Below are 27,033 nucleotides of genomic sequence, written 5' to 3'. Positions count from 1 at the left end.
CAAACCTTTTCCTTCTCTTTGTCAAAGGAAGGTAAAATTGTTATTTCTCTTCTCTCTGGCTATGCCAAAGGAGTTGTTACAACTCTAAAAATTGGTGTGCAGGTAGAGTTTGGTCCATAAGTGCCCTCTCTGTTACTGGTTTTATTGGGTAAGACCATTCTGTAAATTAACTACTCTTAAGGGCTGATATTGGCAAACCATCAATGCCAGGGCATAAGAAGTAGTGTGTAAAGGTCAGTCATCGTTTGTTGTCGTGTTGCAGCTGTGTAGTCCAGAGCTTTTCATGCACAACCTCTCAATGTATGTAGAAATGAACGAGATCTTGAAATTTAAATATACTGAGTGTTTATCTTAGCACACCTTCTCCTTGAAATCTGCAGGTGCAGTGAATTTAAGAGCCAAGTAGCTTCAGGGTTGAAAAAGAGTGTAGTGAGCTTTCCAGAAAAACAAAGCGGGTTTATTTAAAACACTGATAATCAGTTTAAAATCGCATTGAACATCATGAAAACACATTGATGGCAAAAATCCCAGTGTGAATGAACTTAGAAAAATAATGGTTGTTTGCATTCATTTATAATCAATCACTTTTTGATAAAGCATCAGAAGTGTACACTTAGCATTTAGTCTGATTTTTGATTTCATACTCATTAGCCTGTATTTACAACTGTATTTTTTTAAACACAGCCTTCCCATAGAAAAGATGGGCTTTTGAGGTATAACCACAGTTATCATAAAGATAGGTTATGCTGTAAAAAGCGCCATTACCTGGCTATTTCCAAAGGATCCCACAGTGCTGCAGGAGTCAGTGCCTCTATCTGACATTCCCTGGGAATGTTGCTGATACAGAGTAAGAGGCAGGAGTCCTGTGCTTTGTTCTTTGGAAAAGGTAAAAAATCTAGCATATTTATATGAAACACAGTCATAGATTGTGTTCTTGCTCTAGACACAGTCCCCAAACTGGTCATATAAAGAATGAAGAATACTCAATTTGTTAAAATTTATCAAAATCAAGCTTTCATTGCATCCTTTATTAATGGAAAACATAAGTGAGATGCTGCATCTTCAAAAGTAAAACAAACTTTATAAAATTGCATGTTAAATGGGCCCCATGATTTTAATGGCACTGACTTTAATCCAGCTCTTTCAGATATTGGTGTAGGTATGATAAATATGACTGGAAGCAAAGTAGAAATATTAGGTTTGAATACTTCAACCCTGAGTGGAGATCAACGAAAGGAATATACACCTATAATAAATCCATTTCTAGAAGTTTGTTTGCATTACTGGAATCAGGTTCTTAACTCACTATCTAAGGCATCTAAAAGAATTTGACAATTTAAAAATACCCCATTACAATTTGTCATTGCTTTATGATTGAGCAGTAGGTATTCACTGGCACTTTGCTTCTTAAAACCTCAAACCAAATTGCAGGTACCTGCTGATTCAAACCAAGAAAAGTCATGAATTCTGCCCCCTCACTCTGCACAGAGTGCTTTGATGCACTACCAGATAAAAGACAATGGATTGGGCTGCTTACTGCTAACATGCAGCAACCTCACTGCTCATTCATTGTAAGGTGTAAGAAAAGAGGAAAGAGAACAGTTCTCTTTTTGATGCATCAGCATCATTTCTCCTCCTTTCTTCCTCCAAACAAAAACACAGAGAGCAATAATCAAGTGTGCAAGAATGTTGCAGTGAACAATGCAGAGATCAGGGTAAGACTTGCTTTGTGAAGACTTCCAGAAGAAAACTTTATTCGACCTTCAACTGCTGGGTAAACTCTCTCCATTCTCTGTAGGTAGCGGGAAACAACCTCAATATCAGGTTCACCTAAACAAACAAACATATAAAAAAGTGTTTTCTGCAGCAGCCAAGCTCTTAAGAGTTCTTTAAGAACCTGTCTAAAATTGCAGTTTTAGCTCAAGTTTTAAACTGTTTTCTATGGCTTGCAATGCTTAATCAGTACACATTGAGACAGCGTAGGGGTGTGGGGAGTTGTTTCTTATGCACAGAAAATCATCTGTGGTGGTTTGTAGCCAGAATTTTTGGTAGCAACTTGTATTTTACAAAATACAAAAAACCAAAAAACTTCTCATTGCATTGTCTGTCTTGTTTTGTTTTGTATCTGTTACAATGCTAATTTCCAGTCAGTTTTAGGTAGATGGAGATAATGCCCTACCTGTTTGGGTAGAGGGCTGTAGACTTGGCAAAGCTATCACTTATACCTTCTCAAATTTAACTTTACTTTTTTTGGAGGAATTTCTAGTCTGTGCACTGCTGTGTGCACACAAAGTATAACGTGGAGTTTCTGCAGTGGAAGACCCTCTTCAGTAACTGCTGCCAGCAGTGTCACAAGCCCCATCTGATCCAAGCTCTTACAATCCTAAAGTGTAGTCCTCAGTCTTAACAATAGTTACAGTTTTACCCTCTTGCTATACTGAAAGATTCTACAAGAACCTTACAAGTTGTTCCCTTTCATTATTCCTAACGATTTATCTCTCTGGGTATTTATTTCTGCATACATGGATATTTACTGAAAACTACAGCCTCTCCAAATTTACAAGCTGCTGGCTGAACTTGATTTAAAATACCAGTCCTACCTGTGTGAATCAATTTTAAATTGAAATACCTGCAGAAATAAAAAACTAGTCTACAACAAAGGTCCAAAAGGAAGATTTTTTGGAGTAAAACTGTGTTTTTATCATCCAGAAGCAGGACATACAAAATTAAAGTTTGGCAAAATGTAGGTGTGATCTTAGAACATTGGTTTTGTTGGTTTTTTTTAACACAGCATTACATTCTTGTAATCTCAACATTTTAGTTTGTCTTTGTTGAAGATGGACATGTCGGTTGTACAAATGCTGAATTTCTAACACTTCACATGCAACTTTAGGGGACCTTAACACAGCATTATAAAACACTTCCTTTTTGCCTCTCTGGCATGGCGTCTGTAGCACCTTGCATACTGCTGCCTGCAGGACTCCCGAGAATCCCACTGATTCTGGATGGGCAGGCTAATTCCTGCAGAGTAGGTTGTCATCTTTGCCCTCACCCTGTGTTGCTTGCCTGAGCTGCGTGTCCTTCAGCAGTAGAGGTGATGATTCTGTCTTTCCAAATACTTGTATACAGTGGAAATTCAAGGTCTAAGGAACCTTTCTCTTTGATTCATTGTTCAGTAATGAGTACAAGTGCACAGGCAGTACGAGGCAGTACGCAATAAGATGTATTCTCCATGGTGCATTTTTTGCTTCTTTTGTGGTTTATCGTGATCTTTGAAGTGCTCTTTGAGCACTGCTGTATTGGTAAGGCTTGGCTTCACTTTGAAACTTGTGATTTAACTGAAAAAGTTAAAAAAGTTGCTGGCTACAACCAAAACCAGAGCTGTCAGATTAGAAGCAAATTTAATCCAGTAAAGGCAAGAAGTCTGAGACTAATACTATAGAAAGATCTTTTAACTTTTGGGAATTGTTTGTCTGCTACTCTATTAGTGCCCATACTGACCTTTACTGCATCCCACTTACCTTTGCTGTATCCCATATTTTTGTCTTTCAGCATATGATAGCCATCTCCTCCAAATAACATATAGGAAGGAAGAGTCACATTGTATATTTCATCCATGTGGAGTGGGATGTAGGATGGGACTCGGCAGGCTGTGCAAAGCACTTCTAAGCTAACAACTCTGCTTCCTGGGGCTCTGGAAAGATCGTAGACCACATGGATGCCTACAAAAATACACGTTGGGATATCACTTTTTGCAGTGCCTATTGAACATATAGGGCTAGAAGCAGCACCCTCCCTCATCTTTAGCTGATTCTTTGCATTAGTTTCTGTGACTGAGAGGTTGTATTGCTCTGAATTACAGTTATATTTCTTTGCTCACTACTCAACTTTTGTACAAGAAAATTCAAGAGAATAAGAATTGCTGAAGCCCTGTCTCACCTCAGTTACTTGTCTGTTCTCATCACTACTCCACAGAAGGAAATTACTAGTCATGGGATTAAGATACTGCAAGATAAAAATACCTTCCCTTATTTCTGTAGTCACATGCTTTCTCATTCCCCTGGCTGGTTGGCTGAAATTACTTTTTTTTAAAGCCAGCCAGCCAGCCTAACTTGGTGGCTGTTATGGGTAATGGGTACTGTACTGAAAATAGAAAGCCAGGACAGGGCTTTACTTTGCGGTTTCTGCTCGCTGTAGGAGAAGCAACATTTCTAGTTGTGAGCCTTCCTTGATCAAAGCTTGGGGAGAGCCAGGCCCCCAGATCAGCATTGCCAAGAATCTGCAGATCAGGAAGCCACTAAAGCTCATCCAAAGCACAGAGGCTCTTCCAACCCTGGCTCTCTTCCTGCTCTGGATCTTCTGTCCTGAACCCTTTCCAGAGCTACTGATTGTCCTCTCTTTCTGTGAGGAGGCAGCAAGCAAAACTTGCTTTACCTTAGTGGTATCTAAAAATGTGGTAACTTACTGGTGAGAGTGCCAGGCATGGGTTGTGTCTGTGGTACATGAGGGTTCTAGATCACATGGTGGGGGTAGTGCCCCCATCACTGGCCTGTGTGGGGGGAGAGGCATGGGAGGGGAATGAATTGGCCCCTGCCCTTGAAGTTTAGCTTTTCTGTTATATAAACAATAAAATCTACATTGCATCACAGAGAGACCAGGAATAAATATGACTGTAGCCTGGTACACATCTGGGTAAACATACAGAGAGCTGCAATTCAAGAAATAAGTAGGTTTTTAATATTAACTGGTCATTCATAAAATATTTAGTAATTCACTGGAGCAATTCCATAGCCTCTTGGACAAACTCTGAAACTGTCAGCAATCATTAGAGAATTGCACAAAATTATTTTGGTAAACTGACATTTGGCAATAACCGGCACAGCCATCCGGTCTGGGGTTTCAGGTAGGCTGCCAGTGAAGAACTGAAAACTGGAGTTTGTTGTAGCTATTTCTGTGTTAAAGCTACACTAAATTATATCTTCCTCTAGTTAACTGAAGTGTTAAACTGATGTCATTAGGGGTTCGGGAACCAGCTTGGGAACACTGTCTCTGCTGAAGGGAACAGAGGTGGCCTGTAGTGTCTGCTGCAGTGTCTCAGTTAAACATACACAGGATAAACAGTGTTAGCTGGCCAGCATGTACAAGACACAGAGCTAAGATATATGGCCAGCTTGATTTGCATTCTTAAAAAGAGGCTCCCAGCTGTAATAAACAAGGCTAACAGGAGAGATAGCTGGTTTGGAAAACCAGAAGAGAAAAGAAGAAAACGTACCTCCAACCTGCAGCAGCTCTCCACTCCCTCTTCCATATCTATGCACACTGTGCTCAAAAGCTTCTTTCAGAGTGGAGCCTTTTACCCTTACCATATCAAAACGACCTCCAAATGGCAAAACAGACAGCAAATCTTCCACAGTAATGCTACCTGGGGGAAGGAGACTTTGTTTACTTCTTGCTTGTTTGTTTATGTGTTTACAGAATTATTTTAGAATTGTTTAACAGTAAGTTTTTGACAAGGAACATGGCAAATGCAATTTAAGAAAATGAGGGCAGGCAGAGGTGAGAATCATATATATCATGTCCCAATCAAAGAACCTGCATCTTTTATCATCCAGTAAGTATCAAGACCAATAAATCAGAGTTTGATGTAAGTGCATGTTTTGCTATTCAAACAATACTAGTAAAAGAGATGACAAACTACCAACCTAAGATGAAGAAACACAGCTTTTCCTACTAGGTCAGGCCAATTTTCCAATTGATTGAGATTTACTGAAGTAGTCCTACAGAAAGATCTAGCTAAACTGAAAAAGCTTTTGTTTTCAGGTTTCATTTATGTGGTATCAGGAAAATAAAGAGTGTTAAAACCTTAGCATTCAGAAAAACCCAGAATTTACTTACTCTACAGCAGACTACAGAAGGCTCCCAGCAACCATACTGGATGACCCTGTACAGTAGGAGGTCTTTCTTTATTCCAAGGCAGCAAAGAGAAAGGGAAATTATAAAAAGCATTGTGTACAAACAATGCTAGAGACTTCTGTCAATGTCAGCCTGAGTGCAGTTGTGCTCTAATGATGTATAACCATTTGAGAAAGTTTGAAAACACTTCCAAACGCTGTGCTAATCCCATTGGAACAAGGCCATAACTAAAACTGTGTCCAGGCAGGCATAACTTGATTCCTTCTGCTGATAAAGTTGCCATTCATCTTGTAATTTTACGTACCATTAGTGCTCTGTTCATCAATGGGTGACCGTATCCCACCTCCATTCAGGATGCACATTGAAACGTGGTTCCATGATTTTTTATCTGGACGCCCAACATTTTCATAAAGCTACCAAAGGAAAATGTATGAACTGATTTTATCTTCAGTTATTCTAAGCTCTGGAAATTTACACCAAAAAAAAATCTGAGACTGAAAAGAAATAGAAAGGTTTTATATCTTTGACATTAACTTCAGCACCATTGTAAAACAGTTATTAAAAAACCCAAATAAGTATTCTACTTTTTAAAACTCTCCCCTAGTCTGTGTGTCTATATCATAGCTAGGGCAGGCCAGCTGAACAAAGGAAAAGTGATTTTTTGATTCCAATGACTGTAATGAAGACAAGTGATTTAAGCATATTTGGAGAATTGAGAAGGGAAGAGGACCTTAAATATTAGTGTACATTAAAAACACATAGGAGAAGCATAAATTAATGTAGTTCTCATATGTTGCAGGGAATTTAAGTTTTTCGGCTTCTCTGTGGTTGGCTTTTAACATTTGGAATAGTCTTGGCACAGTGGAGGAACAGCAAACAGGCATAGTAGATCAGAAAGTCTCTGCACAGCAACATCTCCAATGGTGGCAAGGCTCTGGCGAAATACAAGAACAGGATAATATTTGCTTGTGACATCCTAAGTAGTAAAGAAAGTGGAGACCAGGTATTCATGCAGCTGCATAAGGATGATAAGCCTACGGTGTTAATTCTCAGATATAACTGAGTAAAACAGGAAAAGGCTGAGAAAATAAATTAGGATAATGGAAGGGTTTGACTGGTTTCCGTACAGCGGTGACTATAGTTGTGACTCTTCAGTCTCACAGAGAGAGAAATACAGGAAGCACATGACAGAAGCCTATACAATGAAGAAGATGTGGAGGATGGATAGTAATCTGTGTGTTTTCTTGTTTCAAAAACGATAAAAAACTAAGAAAGATTTGGAGAGGGTAATGAGGATGGTCAAAGACACGGAAAAGCTTCTGAACATAGAATGATGAATGAGGCTTGGACAGTCTGACCTGGTAAAGAGATAACACAAGGAAATATTTGAGAAGCCTATAAAGTCAGGAGTGATGTGAGGATGGACAGGGACCAAGTGTTCCAGTGCAAGGACCACTTGACCTCCAGCAGTTATCCAGCCAGTGGGAAGCAGCAGGCTGCACACCAAGACCAAGGTCCCTGTAGGATGTGCAGGTCAGTGGTGGAACACCCTGCTGCCAGCTGTTGTGAAGGCTGAAGGAAGGCAAAGGGAGGTGGGGCAAATTTGGAGAAGTTACGGTTGAGCTAGTAAATATCAAGAGAGCACTTCTGGCTTGGGGAATCCCTGAGCTGCAAGCTGGTGGGAGACACGGGCAGATCTGAGTACAGCAACTCCACAGGTTTGTCCAGGAGTATGCTCTTCTCCCACCATCCTCACTCAGTCACTCTTGGAGACAAAACATTGGGATGGATGATCCTGTCATTAGTTGTTGGTGGGTCACTTCTCTGCTGCACCCCTATGCAAAGTGTTTGTAATCTCTGGCTTGCAGGTGTGTAAATGCTTTGTGCCTTCAGCTTAGTCATTAAGGCCAGATCCATGCTAACGTTTATAACTCATAATCAAAGAATGGATTGCAACTTCCCAGCCCTGAGCAGAGGCAATTTAAAAGAAGAGCTCACAGTGCTGTTACAAATTTCACAGCCTTTTCACATTTGAGTTCCTTTGAAGTCCTTTGTAAAATGCCTGGGCCTATCAACCTTTTATTCTGAGATTTTGGGCTACTGTTGGAGACACATCATTGAACTAAATGGATCTCTGTTTTGATCTAGAACAAACATTCAATCGGTCTTCTACAATTCTCAAGCTCTCAATTTCTCAGGACAACTCTAAATATTAGAGGTCGTGGAACAGGAGGGTCTATTTTTCACCTTCATACCCCTGAACACATGTCAGCAGACAGGAAAGCAAGTGTAGAACTTGCCTTGGTAAGGCAAAGGACGTGAAGAGACATCAATGTATCTATCAAGAGACATCTGATGTATCCTGATGACTGCAGGTGGTTGTCTAGAGACATGGATTTAACTAAAGTAGAATTTTACGTCCCCTAAGAAAAAATGTATGGCAAGAAATTCTACAGACTTCTGAAAGATTACAGAGTTAATTTCTTTAAGCTGGAAAAAGGCCAAGACATTTGTTCACATTTTTTCAAATAAAAATATTTTAAAGTCTAGCAGAAAGAAAAAGCAAGATGCTGCAATTCTAGTAGAACTGCACCCAGAATTCCCAAATATTAATCTGATTTGGAAATTAGCTGTTGAACTGAGAAATATTTGAGGGATTACAATAAAAGCAATCACAAGGGCTGGATAAATAGCTTTGGGGACATATCTAAATGAAAACTCATGATTATTAATTGACCCTTGACTTTGTGGCAATACTGCAGGACATTTAGGGCAAAGCTCATTTTCTGGAAAATTTCACATTAGTCAATGTTTTTCCCTGAAACACCCAAAGGAAATGGTGCTGATGCAGGGCAGCAAAGCAATCAAAACCATGTAGCTAAAAACTGGAAGTGACTTCTCGTAAAGAGACTTTCTGGTGTTCTGGGACTGTTGAAATCCAGCGGTACCTGGCAGAATGCTGCAGGGGCTGGTGGATCCTTCTGGGCTGGGGTATTCTGTGCCCGGCTTGTGTATGGCCTTTCCCCGCACTTTGCTTCAGCAGGCAACTTTTGGGCTTCTCAGAGGGACAGTTCATATCAGCAACTTGGCAGAAAACTACCCAGATTTTTAATCCATGCTTGTGCATTAAAGTGGCAGCAGAGCCCAGTGAGTAATGAAAGGGACAGAGGGTAAATGCCATGAACAGGGGCCCAGAGTGGGGCAGGAGTGAGGCAGGGGAGCTGAGCTCTCCTTTTTGAGGAATGGGGTCTTAGATTAGAATGCCATGTCTCTTAAAACTGCAGCCTCAGAGCCAGCTGTTAACAAACTGTTCTCTTTGTGAGGCTATACACAAAGAATAAACTGCTCCTTACTTTATACAGCAAGATTCATTATAGCCTTGCTTCTGCCAGGTCTTTCTAGGGTCGTGCTAGATGTGACAGTATTGAAAAGCAGCACAGAGCCCATGTGGCGATAGTTTGGAGGCTGGGAGCATTTCGTCTGATAGCTCTGGATTAACCCCTTAATTGCTACTTGTGGTGGAAACATCTTACCACAGCATCACAAAGCAAATTTCCCATGTTACATTCCTGGAAACGGCATGCTTGGCTTGTACCATTCAGGTAAACATTAGTTTTTCCAATCTCTTTAGAGTAATTCCCCAGGTTTTCTCTCCATTTTTCCACTTCTTCTTTAATGTGCTCATCTATAAAGTGTAAAATAAGCATCACACATATCTCACTTCAGTGAATACAAACCTTAGGAAAAAAACGGAACAAACCTGTTCATGATTCTAAAATGTTACACTTTCCCTAAAGGATTCTCAATCAAATGACATCTATATTCACTTCAAACAATGCCTGTAAAGGGAGAAGGCAGGATGGGACAATCAAGCGAACAAGCTAGTCCTGTGCCACAGGAGGGTTATCTCCTCTGTAATACTTTCAAATACTTTTGCCCAGTCCTGTTCTAACCTCTGACTGATGGGGTTTCTAGTACCTACCTTGACAAGTGAGAGAATTTTTAATATAGAAGTGAGGTTGGTCTTTATTTGACATCATATTTTTCCCTGTTTGTAACTTCCTCCCTTTAACATTGTGCTAAAAGGAAAACTAGTTCTAACATCAATGTCAAGGAATAAACCCTTTATAGAAATAAATTCTCTATGCACATCTGTCTGTCAGCTGCAAATTTAATTATTTCAGGAAAAAAACAAAGATACTTGTATATACGGACAGATATCACAACTATTTTATATCGGCTATTAGTTTTAATCAATTTGCTTACATGTGTCAGCAAGAGCATCATTTATAAAATGAAAGCACTGATGTATCTGAATTTTTACTTTTACTGACATCAGAGAGAATATAGACTCTTTACATTATCTCATTACGTTAGTAGCTTTCTGACAATAACACAGTAAATATCTGTGAACAGATAATTTTTAAAGGCTTTATTTTGCTAATACTCAAGTAGAACCTAGAAACTCTTATAAAAGCTCAGAACTTCATACAGCAAACACTGGAGAAGAAACAAAGACTAGAGAACCAGCCTCACATAATTACAGAGCTGACAAAGAAACAGGTAGCAGAGCTCAGATAGAGTTACAAACAAAAAGTGACAAAGGGGCTCTCCTCCACCCAGTTCTTTGAATATTTCAAAGCTGAAACACTGAACACACTTAGCATTGAAAACAAGAAGTCATGGGTTTGTATATTATATTTGCACATTGGCAAAGTATTCCAAGTTTTTTCTGGAACATTTCCACTTCCCCATATTGCACTAAACTCTGTTTTGAAGAACTCAGCCACTGGCAAAACAGTGTAAATTAGTCCTCGTAATCTTTTAAATCATAATCACAGGACTAGCTAAAACTGTGTTCTACAAAATGGTAAGGTAGTGTATCACCTGAAATCCTACAAAAGGACTTTCAGGGATTTTAAATAAATAAAAACACACCCTGAATATGTGCATATTCAAGTGTAACACAGGCTGAACTCTACACAGAAGAGAACAGCAAGCTCAGGAAGAAAGCTGAATTCTTCTTTGACATTGTCTTTAACATAACAAGACTTGAATTGTAGCAGAGTGCTGCAGGCAAATTCAAATGTCTAGTCCACATACCTTCAGGGACACTGCTGTCCAGCAAAATGGGGTTCCCAACTGCTTCAACTACATTTCCTTTCTTGTCAAATGTAACATTTAAGTAACCAAGATATTTCCCATAAGCGTAAGCTTGTACAACTGGCACCTTCCTCCCATCATCTGAGTCAACCATGAATGGATATGGGCCAGCTGGCACTTCAGTAGAGGGTGGGGTGCCTGCATGGAACAATCGTGTAAAGTGAGTGTTCAGCTTATGGGAACTTCAAGGAATTATTAGAATGACATTTCAAATGTTTCTCAGCCTTAAAAAAACCAGATAGGATATTAGGCAGAAATGACAATGAATGCATTGGATGACAAGCACACATTTGATTGTTCAGTTATTTCATAAGAGACAATTTTGTTTTCAGGACGTGAACTGGAATAACTGCCACAGTGTTTTTCAAGTTGAGTGTGACAGCACAGTCCTCCATGACATCATGTCACAGCAGTAACAAAGGAACTTTTCATTCCAACCACTGCAACCTAAAACTCTCAGTAATGCAAACATACCAGCCTCTGGGTGAAAAGTTTGTTGAGCCTTCACACTACTTTATTCTGCATCAGACAGAAAATGAGAATCTTAGTAAAACATACATTGGACTTGATTCGAAAAAGTCTGAACTATTTTTATGGTCAATATGCAGTCAGAATGCCTACAAGCAGTTGCATGAATTTGTGCATACAGCCAACCGATTTTTTTTTTCACTAGATGGAACAGCCTACAGAATTTCAGACAGGCTGCAAACCATCCACAGAAACAAACTTCATTAGCATTAGAGTTCCATGGTCATGGTTTTAAAACTCTTATCAAACTGCAAAGTCTGAAAGGTGATTAGATGTAGGACTTGGAAACTGGTGGATTAAAGCAAGGCATTATCTCAGCTCAGTTGGCATAGGTTACCATAGGATTTAAAAACAACACAGTGGGGAGAAGAGGCAAAGAAAGCTAGAACTACACAGCACAGCTCTTGTCTCAAGGGTACCAGCCTTCTCCCTGTCTCCTTGACAGTAAAATCTGAGTGGTATCTCTCCCTGCTGTTATTTCTGTCAGTATTTCTACCCCACTATCAGGGAAGAACCAAGGTTGGGCAGCTCTGAGAGGCATCACGTGCTGCATGGCAGGCCCCACTACAGAGCCCTCTCAAAGCCTGTTGCTTCCTCCTGTCCCAAAGCTGGTGGCATTTCCCATCCATTTGCTGGTGAGAGCTGGAGTGCCAGTGGGGTGGCAGCAAGGGGGAGCAGGCGTAGAAAATGTGGATCCAGAGGAAAGCAGGCTCCTTACTTCCACTGCTCACAGAACAACTTGTTTCCTTCGACTTACAGTAATTTACGTAATATGAAATCCTAAGATAAGCAGTATGACAAATGTTCCTTCAAGAACTCCAATATGATTCATAGTTTGCTCTAATCCCTCCTTGTCTCCAGGGAGAATGGCTGTAGTAAACTGCAAGTTGAACCAAAGTTACCACAGAACTAGTTTTCCTACTTTCAGCCTGGACAACAGAGTGGTGGAACCACTTAATTATTCATTTATTTTGGGAAGAATTTAAGAAAACCTGTAGCTAATGAGAACTCTACAGGCTTTATGCATGCAAATGTGCCTTTGGGGTTTTTGGAACTGAAAAAGGAACTGGTTTGGATCTCTTGCCATTCTGTAGCCATCTAATGAGCAAAGCACTAGAAAGAGAAAGTTATTGTTTCTGGTCATCATTTTAGTTTACATCAGCTCTGCGTGGTAAAGTGCTTGTCCAGATCCTTACTTATTTCTTGCTTTCTGAAATAATTTCTGATACTGATACTTCCTTGCAGGATTAATTACCACTATGACATTATTCCATTGTAAAATAGATATATTTCTTCTGAAATGCAAAGACCTTTCAGTGCCTCCTATCCCTGAAGAACACAGCACTAGAATTCATGCACCCATGTCAGTCAAAGCGTGAGGTGCTGTTTCATTACAAATGCACAAACTCATGCTGGGTAACAGAAGAACCTGTAACACTTTTCTATCTTCTTACCCTACTTTAGCCAACACACTGCATTTTCAGAGCATCCATTCTGATCAAAACCAGAAATTAAACTGCTCCAACCCAAAACTACCATTACTGTTTGAACAAGTTCTACAAATCCAGTGTTGGCACACCTGAACAAGTCAAGACAACATTTGCCATATAATCTGAGGATAAACCAGAGATTGGTAAATGTCTTACAGACAGGTTGGACCAGTCCAACATTAAGCCCTCACATAAGATAACTCTGTGGAGGTAATAAATTGGCATGGGCAGTATGTCTCTAAACCTCCACGACAGACATTCAGCTGACATTCGGCTGACCAGCTGGTACATCTCCACTTAGACTACGCTGAAACACCCTCCTAAATTGTACTGCCAGTTATTGATTACACCTCTTGATTTAAATAAGAGCTTATAGGCTTCATATACACACACAGAGACACTTCAATTTAAGTGTTTTACTCTGTAGGGAAATCACCTCCACAGACACAGCTATTCCACTGTGAATGTTGGCTGATGGCTTTGACTCAGCAGGGAATGGTTCACAAATGCACTCATGATGCTCCTGAATGGATTAGCATGTGCCTCACAGCACTTGGAATAAAAATTATACACTCAGATCTCTTTCTATCAAAAATCATATTTTGACAATAAATAAATAAATATATATTTTTTTGGTGTATCTCCCCCAGGTATTAATTCCTTTTTATTTTTCTTACCTTGCCAGTATTAATAAAAAAAGTAAGACAGTCTTGTTTTATCAAAACAGTAGAGCCCTTGGAAAAGGGACCAGAACTCACTCCCAGCTGAGCTCTTTATCCCAAGAGCTCCAGAGTCTCATGCTATGTGCTCTCTCTGGCCATGTGAATCTTGGACAGCTTCAAAGGGGGGGGATGTTACAGCTTGACCTAGTCCCGTCTGACAACAGGGTACTCTCTGGTATGACAAGAGATGTGCATGTGAACTACAGACCTAGACAGGATATGACCTCAGATAACTCCTGGAGCACTTCAGATCAAATTTCCAAATTGTGACAAGTGCCACCTCTTTGGACCACACCCACTATGGCTACCACTATGAGGCATAAACTCTCAACAGGCATTGGCCAAAAATTCCACTGTGTAAATCCACAATGAATGCACACTTCGAATATGGCATGTATCCTTGGGTTTCCCATCTCAAAAATAGTTCGGTAAAATTGCAGACTGCAAACAGATGGTCTCTGCAGGATGTGCAAGTCAGTGGTGGAATGCCCTGCCACAGGCTGTTGCAAAAGTTGAATGTAGTTAGGAGGAGATGGGGCAAGTTCAGGAAAGAAAAGTTTCAGTGGAGCTAGTAATATTAAGACACCACTTCTGTCTTAGGGAGTTCTTATGATGCAAGCTGGTGGGAAGTGGGGGCAGATCTGAGTAAAGTGTCTCCACAGCCTTGGCCAGTCCCCTCACCCTTCCCCTTTGGTCACTCTTAGAGGCAAAATATTAGGATGGTCGGTCCTGTTGTTTGTTCCAGTTTGGCCACTTCTCTGCTGCACCCCCATGCAAAATGTTTGTGACCTCTTACTTGTAGGTAGGTGTGTAAATGCTTTGTGCCTTCAGCTTAGTCATCAAGGTTATTCCCTGAGGTCAAATTAAAGAGGTATTCTGATCTGCTTAATGTATAACTGTGGCATGCAATTGTTTCTTTTTAACAAGTGGGATAACAAAAGGTGAGAGCCCAGATAAGACAAAAAAGGCATGAGAAACAGAGGGGAGATGAATAGGGAGAGGAGAGGATAATGGACAGTGCAAACGTTTTAAGTGTTTAAGTTCTTAGGGTACATGGTGCTATTCCCTGGGAAATTTTTCTGAAAATTACAGAAAGTTCCCATTGTATTCTCAATCAGTTATTGAAGTTTCTGCTAATGAACTTAAAAAACTGAAGCAAACAGAACAACAAAACAGCCATTCTTTTACTTGTGTCCTTACACACTGGCACAGGGAAGGCAGCAGTGCTGGGGAAGTTGCTGATTACAGGTTTCACCTAAAGTAGCATTACTGCAGGAGAAATCAGATCAGCAATGTTTATCTCTAGAATAACATCTACCTCTAGAGAAAAGAAGAATAAGTTCAGAGATTAAAAGAGGGACTGAAATGCACAGAGGAAACTTGGGAAAAGTGTTTTAATGGCAGGGTAACGGAGACCTCTGAATATAGAATCAGATTCTAGACAAAACTGATGTTGGTACCATTTTGGAAATCTTTTAAGATTGATTTTTCAGGTTAAGTCACATACAAGTTTAAAAATAGACATCTTACTTAGTCCATTATAGGTGTGAGCTTGAAACAGGTACAGTATGTTTAGCATTAATTTATCAGTGTTACTACCTTTGCTCCTCTGTCACACTTTGTATAGTTCACTTTGAACATCCACAGCATTAAGGAACCTTTCAGTGAGTTATGGTACTTTGTGTGCACAGACTGTTTTGAATTTGTTTCTTCCATGGAAATTATGGATATATACCAGCTATGAATCTGGCTGACTGCAGCCAGCAGTAAACAATATTGGTGAAAGTTCTCAGAGTTTAAAGAGAAACAGTTTCAGCTTTGCTTTAGAAGCAACATTTTAGTAAGAAGTAAAATACCTGTGTAAAGAAACGTGTTTGTATGTCCTCCAATCACAACATCCACTCCTTTCACTTTTTGGGCAATATTTTTGTCCACGGTAAAACCAGAATGTCCTAGTGCAATTATTTTGTTCACTCCCATAGCAGTAAGTTTATTCACTTGCACTTGCAATGCTTCAATTTCATCTTCAAAGATTATATCATCCCCTTAAAAAAAAATAAAATTATAAAGTACCTCGATTACTAGTTAAAAAAAAAGTAGTTGATATCAAATAATAGTTTGCATAATTAATGGAACTTTGAATATCAGTGGCTTTCAAAAGTCCTTAGTTGGTTCAAACTCCTGATCTGATGTTCTTGAGTCTTTCAGAAGCACCTGTGTGCTTAGACTAACACAACATTCCTGCCCCAAGCTGTATGTACTTGCATAGACTAAATAAGTTGTAACTCCATGAAAAATTCAGTGACACCAAATATAGGATAAAAAATTGAATGGCTTTTATTATTTGAGTAGAAAAAGGAAACTATGTCAGTGTTTGCACATAAACATTGTATTCCATTATAAAACTTTTTTTCTTCCCAAACTGCATTTCTTTGAGATCTTCTATCTTCTCCCAAGTTAAATCTCTCTTTCTTTTTACTCCACACTCATTTTGTTCTTTCCCTTATCCCCCGTCCCTGAGGCTTTAAACAGCAGCTTCTTCAAAGTTCTCCACTAAACTCTGAATTGCCTTTTTATACAAATTCTCTCACCTAATGTGAACCGCTCTCCGTAATACCAATACAGCACAGTACATAATCTGAAACACCATCCTCAAACGAGAACAAAAAGAACAGAAAGTCTGGAAAGGAGAGACCTTTTCCGAACCACAATGTTGGGAGACTCTCAATCTTTCTGCAAGGTTTCTGTGCATGCTGAAATTATTCTAACATGACAAACAGTTACAAAAGCACTAGATGAGCAGGTGCTTTTATCCTGGGCACAGTGTTTTGGTTTGCACAAAAAGACTTCCTATGTAAGAAGCTAATTTCTTCGACAAAGTTTTAAGAATAGAGTTTAAGAACAGAGTCAACCAACTGTAAACTTAAACTTTCCGCTGAAGACAACTGAGTAACATTTCTACCAATTTCTCCTCTACCTAATTCCTCTCCTTCCTGCAGATTTTTTTGACCAAACCATTTGAAATATGCCTTTAAAGTCAAAAGATTTTCATAACAAAGAGAGAAGTGAAACAAATTCGCAATCCACTGCAAAATGTCTCAGGAAATGAGGAGGAAGCTGCTACAATGGAAGAGATAAAAGAGGGTTACATAAATTGGTTCACCACCACACCCATTGAATAGTTCTTTTACTGCCAGAGGGAATAGCTGTACTGCACATTGCAGAGTGAATTGTGTGGTGCATCCCCACATTTTCTTCCTGTGGACCTCTTCTTAGAATTAAAGAGTCATAAGTTAATTGAGGTTGGAAAGGACCTCCTGGGGCCATGTAGTCCAAAACTCACTCAAAACATGAACTCAAAGCCATATGAGGATGCTCAGGGTCTCATCCAAGCAAGCTGAAATTCCACAATCTCTCTGGGCAACCTGTTTAATGGCTTAACTGTGCTTACCATGACAAATTTTTTCCTTACGTCCCATCATAATTTCCTGTGGTATTACTTCAGCCCATTGTTTCTTGTCCTTTCTATTCCCCTCTGTGAAGAGTCTGTCCCTGTCTTCTCTATAAACCCCCTCATGCCAGTGGAAGACTGCATTTGGTTCTCTCCTAGCCTTCTTTCTCCAGCCTGAAGGAGACCCCTGGCTTGAGCCCCAGTTTGTACATCCCTGTGTGCAACTTGAGGCCATTTCCTCTTGTCCTGTCACTTGTTATTTACGAGAAGAGACTATCCCCCATCTTGCTACACCCTCCTTTCAGTAGTTGTAGAGAAAACATGTCAAAACAAACCAACCTACTTTCATAATGAGGGGGAAAAACAAGGCCTCTCCCATGCCAATAAGCCTGTCTCTCTCCCAGGACTGTTATGGTAGGACACAGGCAGACCAGAGCTGCAGCGGGTCATCCCAGTCCCACTGCCAAACCACCCTCCCACCAATTGTCTGCTGTCCACCTTGCCTTCAAAAAGGGAATTCTGCTTGGGGATGCAGGGACTCCTTGCATCCCCTCTCTGTGACTTAGCCATAGCATTTCACACAGCTTTGTATCCTAATCATCTCAGCACTTGATGTAACTGGATGAAATGGGCGAGCAGGTTCGAAAGTTATACAGCAGGAGACTGTAAGAGTAATTACACAGTTCTCAATTCTCTAAGAAAGCAATATACTGTTTAACAGTCATCTGTGCATTTTTCGAAACAATCTGAATTGAAATAACTAACTTATTTAAGAGTTAGTTATTGCTCATGTCAATATTCCACTTCTCTTTCAAGGTATTAAATTGATGTTACATCCTCTTCTCTTTTTAGATGAGGTAGAGTTTCAGAAAAAGCATCCAAACTGTGCTACAAATGAACAAAGAAAAAGAATTGGCTGCTTGTTAAAAAATTACGCAAGATAACCAGAATAAAGTGGAATAAATGGAATTTAAAACTCAGTTTTTGAAAACTCTGCCAAGTTGATAGTTTTAGTAAATATTTTGCTGTCCTTAGGGTAACAGAGTAAGCAGCTCTTGGTTTCAACCTTTTACAAGAAGACGGTGGACCAAACATCATTGCAGAACTAAAGGAAGTGAGCTGCTATCATCAAATACTAGAAAGATTGTCTTGGGATTACCAGTGCAGAGCAAAGACATAGACAGCTCTGTCTATGTGCCAAGTTATGTGCAACTCCTGCAGGACATGGAAAAACTGGCTGAGCATTCAGCTGAGATAGCTATATGTAGCAAAACAGAGAACTTTAGATAAACTGCCAATTGGCTGTAATCTATAAATGTGTTTCCCATCCCTATGGTTTCCAAAAGTAACATTAACACTACCTTAAGCAGAGACTAATTGTTCCTTCCCAATAGAAAAACTGAGATTTAAGGACTTTATACGCTGTTCAAGTCTTTTGATAACTGTTTTCACCAGACTACGAAAAGTACAAGTTCCAATTTCATAGTTGTGTGAAAGTTATCAAGATTTAACAATAGAAGAAATCACAGTCACAAAATACATCCATGGAAAGTCATAATGTAAGAATTCACATGTTTCAGCACTTTCAAGCTTCCTGTTTGCCTTGAGAATGCCCTAGAGAGTGTACAGCATGCCAAAGTAGACAAAGGCTGAGAAAACTGAATCATCTGGAAGAAGTGCATAGAGATAAGCAAGGTGCTGAATTTAAAATTCACATCTCTTATTAATTGAATTAAGGAACTAGGTTGATAATTATTTAGCCACTGACCCACCTCTGACATGATTTTATCAGTCTGAAAGATTGCTAGGTCATGGGTGATATATAGTCACTGAGCTACATTAACATATCCTGAATTCACCTTTTCAGATCTTCCAAAATGTTCCTCCACACACTGAGAAGGCAAAGCAGAAGATTATAAAAACTCTGATCACTATAACTGTTGCTGTTAGAATTTGCTCTGCTTGTTGCTCAGTTACACAGTGGGATATACTTAGCTTAGGGATATTTCAGCTCCATCTATGGAGCTAACAAGCCTTCCCTTTTAACACTGCTTTTTTTCTAGCTGTAATCTCCATTACAATGTCTCAGCATACTGAGGCATTGGATATGATGTCTAAATGTTATTGGAAATATCTTCAAATGCTTCACAGAATCACTCCAACCCCATCTGGATTTTCATGTAGTATATTTACTTGCAAGAAAGTTAATTTGATGATATCACCACACCAACAGAGTTGCTTGGAAGAAGGGCAGCAATACATTTTATTAATCCCTGATGAAGGACTATATTGGCTGTCTATTATTCAAACTTAGTGTGGTGTCAGATGACATCTACCCTCATGCCCTCAAGTACAGGTGAAATTCTATTGCCTACACAAAATACATATCAATTTTCTTTTTTTATCAGAGGGAAAAAAAAGTAGGAACACAAAACCATATTGCTGCAAAATAGAAGTGAGATAAAGAATTCTATTCAGATCTCAGACATCCACTTCTCGACAGTTTAAACATACAACACTGGAACTAAAAAGCACAGAAGGAACAGTTTTATATTTTAATATTTCCTCAAAGTATTGAACATTCCTTTTGTCAGGAAAACCATGCACTATTTCTGTATTATTAAGACATGGAAAGAGAAATAATAATATGAAGTCCCTTTTTGCTGCGAAAATGTTTTAAACCAGTGCTTAGGGCATCCATACTGCAAAACCCGAGGAAGAAAGTCTGTTTTTGTCAGAGGGGGCTGAGCTTTGAGCAGGCAGTGACTCATATCTCCTACAGCTGAATTAAATGTGTTTCTCATTCCAGTAGATCGTTTTATTTTACTAAAAAAAAAACCAAAACAAACCCAAACAAAACCCTCATCAAACCAAAACCCCTGAAAAGTTGGAAAAAAATAGTTAGAAATTGAGAAGTCTTTTTCCTCATCAATTCTAATTTTACCCATGAATGAAGCAATTGTGGTAAAAGCTGAATGGGTGTTCCTTCTGTAGTCTAATGCCTGCAAATATTTTGAGAGTCTAAAAACATCTTGGGCAACTTTTGCTTCAAAAACACACATGAAGTTCTCCTTGTTTTTAATAGGGGCATGGAGGTATCCAAGAGCAAAATTTCAACACAGAGAGAAATGTTGCATTTCATGCTAGAGACAAGCTGTATTCATGTCTTAACTTTTGTTTAAATGGATAAATAACAACAAAATATCATAGAATATAACTTTAAAAAAACAAAAAAACAATAAAACCCCCAAAGGCCCCACAGCTCTCTTGCAATCTCATTGACCTTCTTTTACTCTTAGATATAATCCAGGTCTATATGAAAATGGTTTTTAATGTTAACAAGCTTTCTTGAGGTTAAAAATCAGGTAAAGTTGAGTAATACAGGTAAATACTGATAAAACCAGAAACTTCTCACTTTTCAACTGAAAACATTAATCTTTGGATTCAAAAAAGTGGGCAAGTAACAAAACAGTAACAAGGGATTTAAACATATACTAAAGGAAACATACCTGGTTGTGAAAGAAAAGAAGTTTCCTGTGTAGTGTAGCCAACAATTCCTACTGATTCTGAGTCAAAATGAACTATTTTAAAAGGATTAACATATTTCATCATTTCATTCCCTAATGGAGTTTTCCCTTTAATATTTCCACTCAGGACTGTAAAATTAGCATTTTTAAGAAGAGGATCCAATAATCCGCTCACACCTTCATCGAACTCATGGTTACCCAAAGCCTGAAAAAAGCAAGAAGAAAGTATGAGACCCTAACTCAAATATTCAGTCTAAATAGTCTCATAAATTGTATACAAGGTATATTTGAGAAAACAAAGTCTATTTCTAGGGAAGAAAACCCTAACTCGTCTAAACCAGCACAGTCCTGTTTCTCATGAACACAGAAATGCTATATATATAGAGAGAGAAATTTAGGTTTAGATTTTTGCTTTGAAGACTCTCTTACATCAATACAGTCAAAATCTAAAACTTATCTAAGTGTTTGTAACCATGTACCAGATTAAAACCCACTAGTTTTTCATCCTGTAGATGCAAGAAAGAGGATTAACAATAACCACAAAGGAAAACACGTATTTTGTGTATGGAAAATACATTGTTTAAATGTCGAAGGAGATGTTAAATGTCAATTACACTCTTTTGTTATCTTTAAGTAAAAGTGCATTTTAAGAGTTTTGTACTTGGACTATGGTTTTTAAAACACATTTATTATGCATTTAGTAAATGCATAATTCTTCTGTTCATTAACATGGAACAAGAAAATACCACTTCAATATCACCAACATCATTACCTACTAGAAGCTCTAACATTTATCAGTTAGGGAGAAATCCACAGTGGGTGTGTGTGGACACAGGCACGTGCATACGTAGCACTGTGAAGTGCCAAGACTCTCACAGAAAATGAGCAGTCCAGTTTATTTCTTAGCAAGGTAGTGCCAGCCAGATGAGAATATTTAGTTGTTCCAGGTTGGTTAAGCAGATGAAAAGGGACTTATCTTGAGGGAAATTTCTCCTAGCTGTCCCTTTTTCATGCTCAGCCTAAGTTGCCACATGCCTGTGCCCGCAAGTTTGGTGATAAGCCAGCAAAACCTCCATGTTGCAGAAGTACAATACACTCAAGGACTTTGTAGCATATTTAGGTGTTAGTGAAGGAAAAGATGAAAAGACACCTCTACAGAAACATGATAACAGTGTAACTTGGTACACAATAACCATACAAGTTTTCAGGTGGCAGCTGGAGCAAAGCATATAAGAGCTGTTAAAGCCGATGTGCCAACTCTTCCAGGCAAAAATGTGCTCAGAATTTCACTCTGAGATTAAGTTGGGAAGGTCGCATTCATCATCTAAGGCTTGTATACTGTTCTGTTCTACTTAGGTAAACAGCCTCTGCATGCTTGCTCAAACTTTTATTCACCAAGTGGATATATTAAGCCTGATCACGTTCCAATCCAACTAGAACCCTGAGGCAACTACAGGCAAGGAAGCTCAGTATTTCGGTCAACTGATTGTCTCTCCCAAAAGAAAGACACTGCCAAAGACTCACGACTCCTTTTATCCTCACAGCCAGGTAGTTAATGGCCCTGTGGAAAAAAATCAGTATCAGCAGTAACTTGCATAGGAAATCAACTGCTCCTGCTGACAGCTAGTGAGAACACTACTCACACCCCAGGGAAAGAGCCAAATCGTTTGCATGCTGCTGCAGCACTTTTCCAAAAGAACCAAGAACTATCTTCAAGAAAATCCTGACTTGGGAAGACACAATGCTCTCCAACTACATTCCATTTCTAACCATATTCTAATTGCAATCTAATTTGCTGTTAAAAATACAAATTAGGAAAAATAAAAAAGAATGACACTCATTTTAATGCTGTCTGGATGTTCTGAAAAGATATCCATGGACAGGTAGAGCATATCAAAATGGTAACAAGCTATTTCCTCTTGGCTGATGCACATGCCTTCTGCTCCTCCTAAATATACAATTAAATCCCAACCAAAAAGATTGCAAATTAATTAAGAAATTGAATTAGATATAACTGCCACTAGTTTTTTTGGAGGAAAAAACCCAAACAACCCAACCAACTTACAAAACTTTGTTTCTCTTGGCTTTGTATCTTGCATTTGGATTATTTCATGTCCGTTAGGATACAAGCTTTGATCCAAAGTTTTCCCATGGTGTAGGTGGTTATAAAGTCTCTTGTTTGTGAGAAATCACTGGTGGCTAATAATATAGTTTTATTTTTGATGCAACTCATCCTTTGGGGAGGAGGTTGTGGAACATTTTGGGTTCCCATACTCTACCTAACTATCCTTACACCCAGAGCTTCTTGGATTCTGTACCTGTGCAATATCCCTTCACCAGATCTGAATTCATTGGCCAATATAAGTGTAAGTCACAAGGGGGACTAAAGAGAAATATTCAGGAACACAGCATGTGATTATATAATCCTCCTTTTCACAAGAAGCAAACCTCAAAATATTTCTAAATCAGGATACAAATTAACAGAAGGATGTAACTTAAAAGTAAAGCTAGAAGACTTCCATCATCCCTCTAGTTACTGCCTTTGAGGCATTTAAATTGGATTTTAGTCTTAATTACACCAGAAAACAAGGCTAGTGCCAAGAAAATTTTTGGAAGGCAATAAGTAGCTAAACAGGAGAAAACAGGCTTGAGGTGATAACAGGCATAAATGAGAAAAAGGCAAAACTAAAAAAGGAAATTTCTCCTGTTTGTGGAGCAAATCTCTAACACTTCCAGGCTGCCATAAGTCCTCCTATGGCTCCTGCCTGCATCCTGTAGCAACTTTTACGATTCATGCTCCCTCCTTCATCCTGTTTGTAATCCTACTCCTGTATCTCACTTCCAAATACTTTTGTAATCCCCACCCCTTCTGTTAGGGATGTGACTTACCAAATTTTGCTTAAAGAAACACTATCTCACCCTTCTGCAGCGTGGCTCTTACTTTGCTCCCTGTGCCCCCTCAGCCACCATGGTCTGCAGACAAAAGAATCCAAACAAATCCTGCAGCACTGCTCAACACTCAGCATCTGTCCTCAGGTCCTTTGGTAGCAGAGAAAGGTGCTAAGGTTTCTATAGCTTATGATAGAATTTATCCTGTCCCCTTCTATTCAAGTTATAATAAGCAGCACCTCCACAGAGAACAAGTGGCTGACTACTTCACCTAAGGCATTAGCATCCAGCACAAGCCTCTGGCTATCTAGTATGGTGTGGGTTTATTTTTAAAGCTTATTCTGATGAAAAAGCTCATGGTCTATCCTAAACCAGATGCATCCTACATAATGTGTTTCTAAAACTGAACACTATTTCAACACCGCTGATTTTGCCTGAAAGAATTTCTCCTTTTGACATGATCACGAACTGTACAGGCTCGCAGGCTGCCCATGAACCAGTTAAACCAGCACACACAAGGCTGAGAAATGACAGACAGCAGAAAGGTTTGAGAAGAAATGTAAGAAAAAACACCTCGAGCTATTTCTACACTGCAGAACCATAAAGTGCTCCCCAGCTTTTGGTGAGGATGAGTCCTAAATGCACATACTCCTCCCCATCACCACTGGGAGGAAAAACCCTGTTAATGTTAGATTTACAATTAAAAACCCGTTCATTAGGCCACGTGAACAGGGAGCAGTACCCTTCACAGACCTGTCTGTCTGGTATGAAGCATGTTTGGCCTAGGAAAGTGCACTGGGGCATGCTTTTCCCTTCCATAGCTGTTCTGAGGCAGAAAGAAGAAACACGTGAAGTCATTTTTACCTGGGAAAGTGCAGTCCTTTCCATAGAAAGCAAGAAAAGGTGAAGACAGAGAATCTGATATGCCCAGAAGATTTTCCCCACAAACCCTCAATTAGGATTAAATAAATATGCAGTCACTCTCAAACATAAATTTAATCTCTCACCTCCTCTCTGGGGTTGTACACAAGCAAAATAAGCTACTGCCCTGAGACAAAAGATTTAAGGGCATGGAGCAACACCCCCCAATCTCAGCCTCATATTCTACCTTTCAGCACTTGGACCAGAGTAAAGATACAGCACTGGCACAGTCTCAGAGAGCTCCCTCACCGACGCCCTGTTACAGTCTCTGAGCCACTTGCACATAACCTCTTACACCCTGTCATGACCACAGCTCTGGTGGGACTGGACACCAGGGATTGATGAAAACTAAAAATCCTCACCCTTTGAAACAGCACTGCCAATATGTGCCATCTGTCCCTCCCCACCGGACGGAAGCTGGACAGGCTGCGAGCCTCAGGCAGGGTTAACTCCTCCGCCGCAGATCAGACTCCTCGCCTGGCTTTTCCTGGGGTCATTCCCGCGTTTTGTCAACCCCTCCCCAACAGAGCCTGTCCAGCCCCCTGCCTGTCCCGAGCCCCTGCTTCTCCCAAGAGACAACACTCTGGGTAGCCTTGTCATCACCTCCCGGTTTGTGGCTGCCTGTGAGGCTTCCAGCTCACGACTTAATTCGGCCGGGAGCCCGTCACCTAGCACATCACCTCCCTTCTTCTCGCTTACCTCCTCGATGCCTTTGGCCACGACTTTAGCATGACCTACAGAATTTTTTGATGCAGCGTTAGGCGTTCAAAGAGGCGGCAATGCAAAAAACCGGCAGCGGGCGAGGAAAGGCAGGAACAGACCCAGCGCCCAAGGGGACGGAGGGAGCAGCCCCCCCCCCCCCCCCAACCGCACCACTCACCGTCCCCCGGCCCGCTTTACCATGGCATCGTAGCGCAGGAGGTTCATGAAGTGGACCGCCTCCCGGCCCTTGAAGCGGGAGAACCACACCGTGCCCTGGTACTGGTCCCCGGCGTCCAGCAGCAGCACGTTGGGGTGCGCGGCCCGCTCCGCCGCCACCCTCGCCGCTCTCCGCGCCACGCCGCCGAAGCATCCCGGGGCATCCCCCGCACAGCGCCGCGGCCCCGCGCCCTGCGCCTCCACCCGCCCGTGCACGTCGTTGGTGTGCAACAGGGTCAGCCGCAGCTCCGCCGCCGCGCACAGCCCCGCCGTGCACAGACACAGACACAGCCACGGGCACAGCCGCAGCGTGTCCGCACGCCCCGCCATGATGCGAGGGCTGCGCGCCGCTCCGCGGGACCGGAGAGGGGGCGGCCGCGGCGGGGAAGGAAGGACGGGACGCGCCGCTTTTTCGAGGCGGGGAGCGGGCGAGCGGCCGGGGGCACCGCGCAGCCTGCGCGCCGCCCCGGGGAGCCGCCGGCCCGGACCCGCCCGCGGCCAAGCGCTGCCCGCCCGTCGGGCGCGGCAGCCGCAGGTGCTCCGCATCTGCTGGGCGTGTGCGAGGGCTTGGGGCGGCTGCCCGGGGCTGCCGGCTGTGTTCCGCCCGTCCTCAGGGCTCTCCGGGCCCCAGGCAGTGTCCTGCGCCCGCGCAAGTTCCAGCCCCCGCTGTCCCGTCTGCACCACCGATGTCCTTCACCCGAAGACAGCTGCTGTCGGGCTGGAGACGGGCTTTCAGCCGGCTGCTGGAGGTCAAATGGGATGAAAATCCAGCTAGCAGCAAAAGGACAAACTCCAATGCTCACAGGAAGCCTTGGTGAATGTTTAGTACACTGAAAGGAGTTTCCAAGCCTTCTCATGGAAATGTTTGCCTCTCTTCCCCTCTTTCTCCAACGATGCTTAAAATAAAGACTGCTATTTCAGCCATAAAAAGAGTTACACTACTTTAAGAGTTGATTTAATTATAGCTCTGGTGATTTTAGTGTAGACTCATGAATTGCTTTCAATATTTCCTTTCCGTGGTTAAATGCAAGGCTTTTAGTTGTGGTTTGGCACATGCCCACTGAGGGGAAAATCTGCCAATGCCTTAAATAAACAACTCGTTAGGGCTATGGCGTGGGGTAAATCAAACTAGAGGCCCCACCTGTTCCTTTAAGTCATGCATTCACATCTTCTTCCGCTACTAAATGCCAAAATTATCTGATGAAAGAATTTTTTCAAAGTCAGTTTTTGAAGTGCTGTCACTTCCATGCTCTTCCTTGTCGCTTCTGGGCAATCACACATTGTAAGCAGTCACTTTTTTTCTTAAAAACAGAAGCTTACCCACTGTGCAGAGAAGTGACAGTTTCTTAGGGTATTACAGAGGCTGTACAAGCCACTGTCTCCTTTCTGCTGGGTGATGTCATGCCCCAGTTTCCTGGGTACCCGAAGTCCACAGAATGGAATCTGAACTCATTGATCTGTTTGTTTCCTCAGATGGCTGGAAAGTGAATGAACCTGTATTTTCTTCCATG

At 40.9% G+C, this 27,033-nt stretch overlaps 1 protein-coding gene across 2 annotated transcripts; it reads right to left on the bottom strand.

Moving 5' to 3' along the window:
* Positions 1–987: 987 nt before the first annotated feature.
* Positions 988–26,386, bottom strand: NT5E (5'-nucleotidase ecto). Of its 2 annotated transcripts, none has more exons than XM_051777937.1 (9): positions 25,505–26,386; positions 20,777–20,999; positions 15,673–15,861; positions 11,017–11,214; positions 9,447–9,598; positions 6,218–6,326; positions 5,273–5,422; positions 3,522–3,722; positions 988–1,830 (listed from the first exon to the last, which is right to left on the bottom strand). In XM_051777937.1, exons 1-9 carry the CDS (start codon positions 26,066–26,068, stop codon positions 1,673–1,675), a joined length of 1,944 nt encoding a protein of 647 aa, XP_051633897.1. In that variant the 5' UTR covers positions 26,069–26,386; the 3' UTR covers positions 988–1,672. The 2 variants fall into 2 exon arrangements, with proteins under 2 accessions (XP_051633897.1, XP_051633898.1); XM_051777938.1 differs by having other exon boundaries at positions 25,485–25,792.
* Between the last annotated feature and the right edge of the window lie 647 nt (positions 26,387–27,033).

The sequence above is a fragment of the Manacus candei genome, unplaced genomic scaffold (assembly GCF_025592945.1).
Source record: "Manacus candei isolate 608988 ecotype Guabito, Panama unplaced genomic scaffold, ASM2559294v1 h1tg000011l, whole genome shotgun sequence".
NCBI lineage: Eukaryota > Metazoa > Chordata > Aves > Passeriformes > Pipridae > Manacus > Manacus candei.
This window is presented reverse-complemented; position numbering and strand designations above follow the sequence as displayed.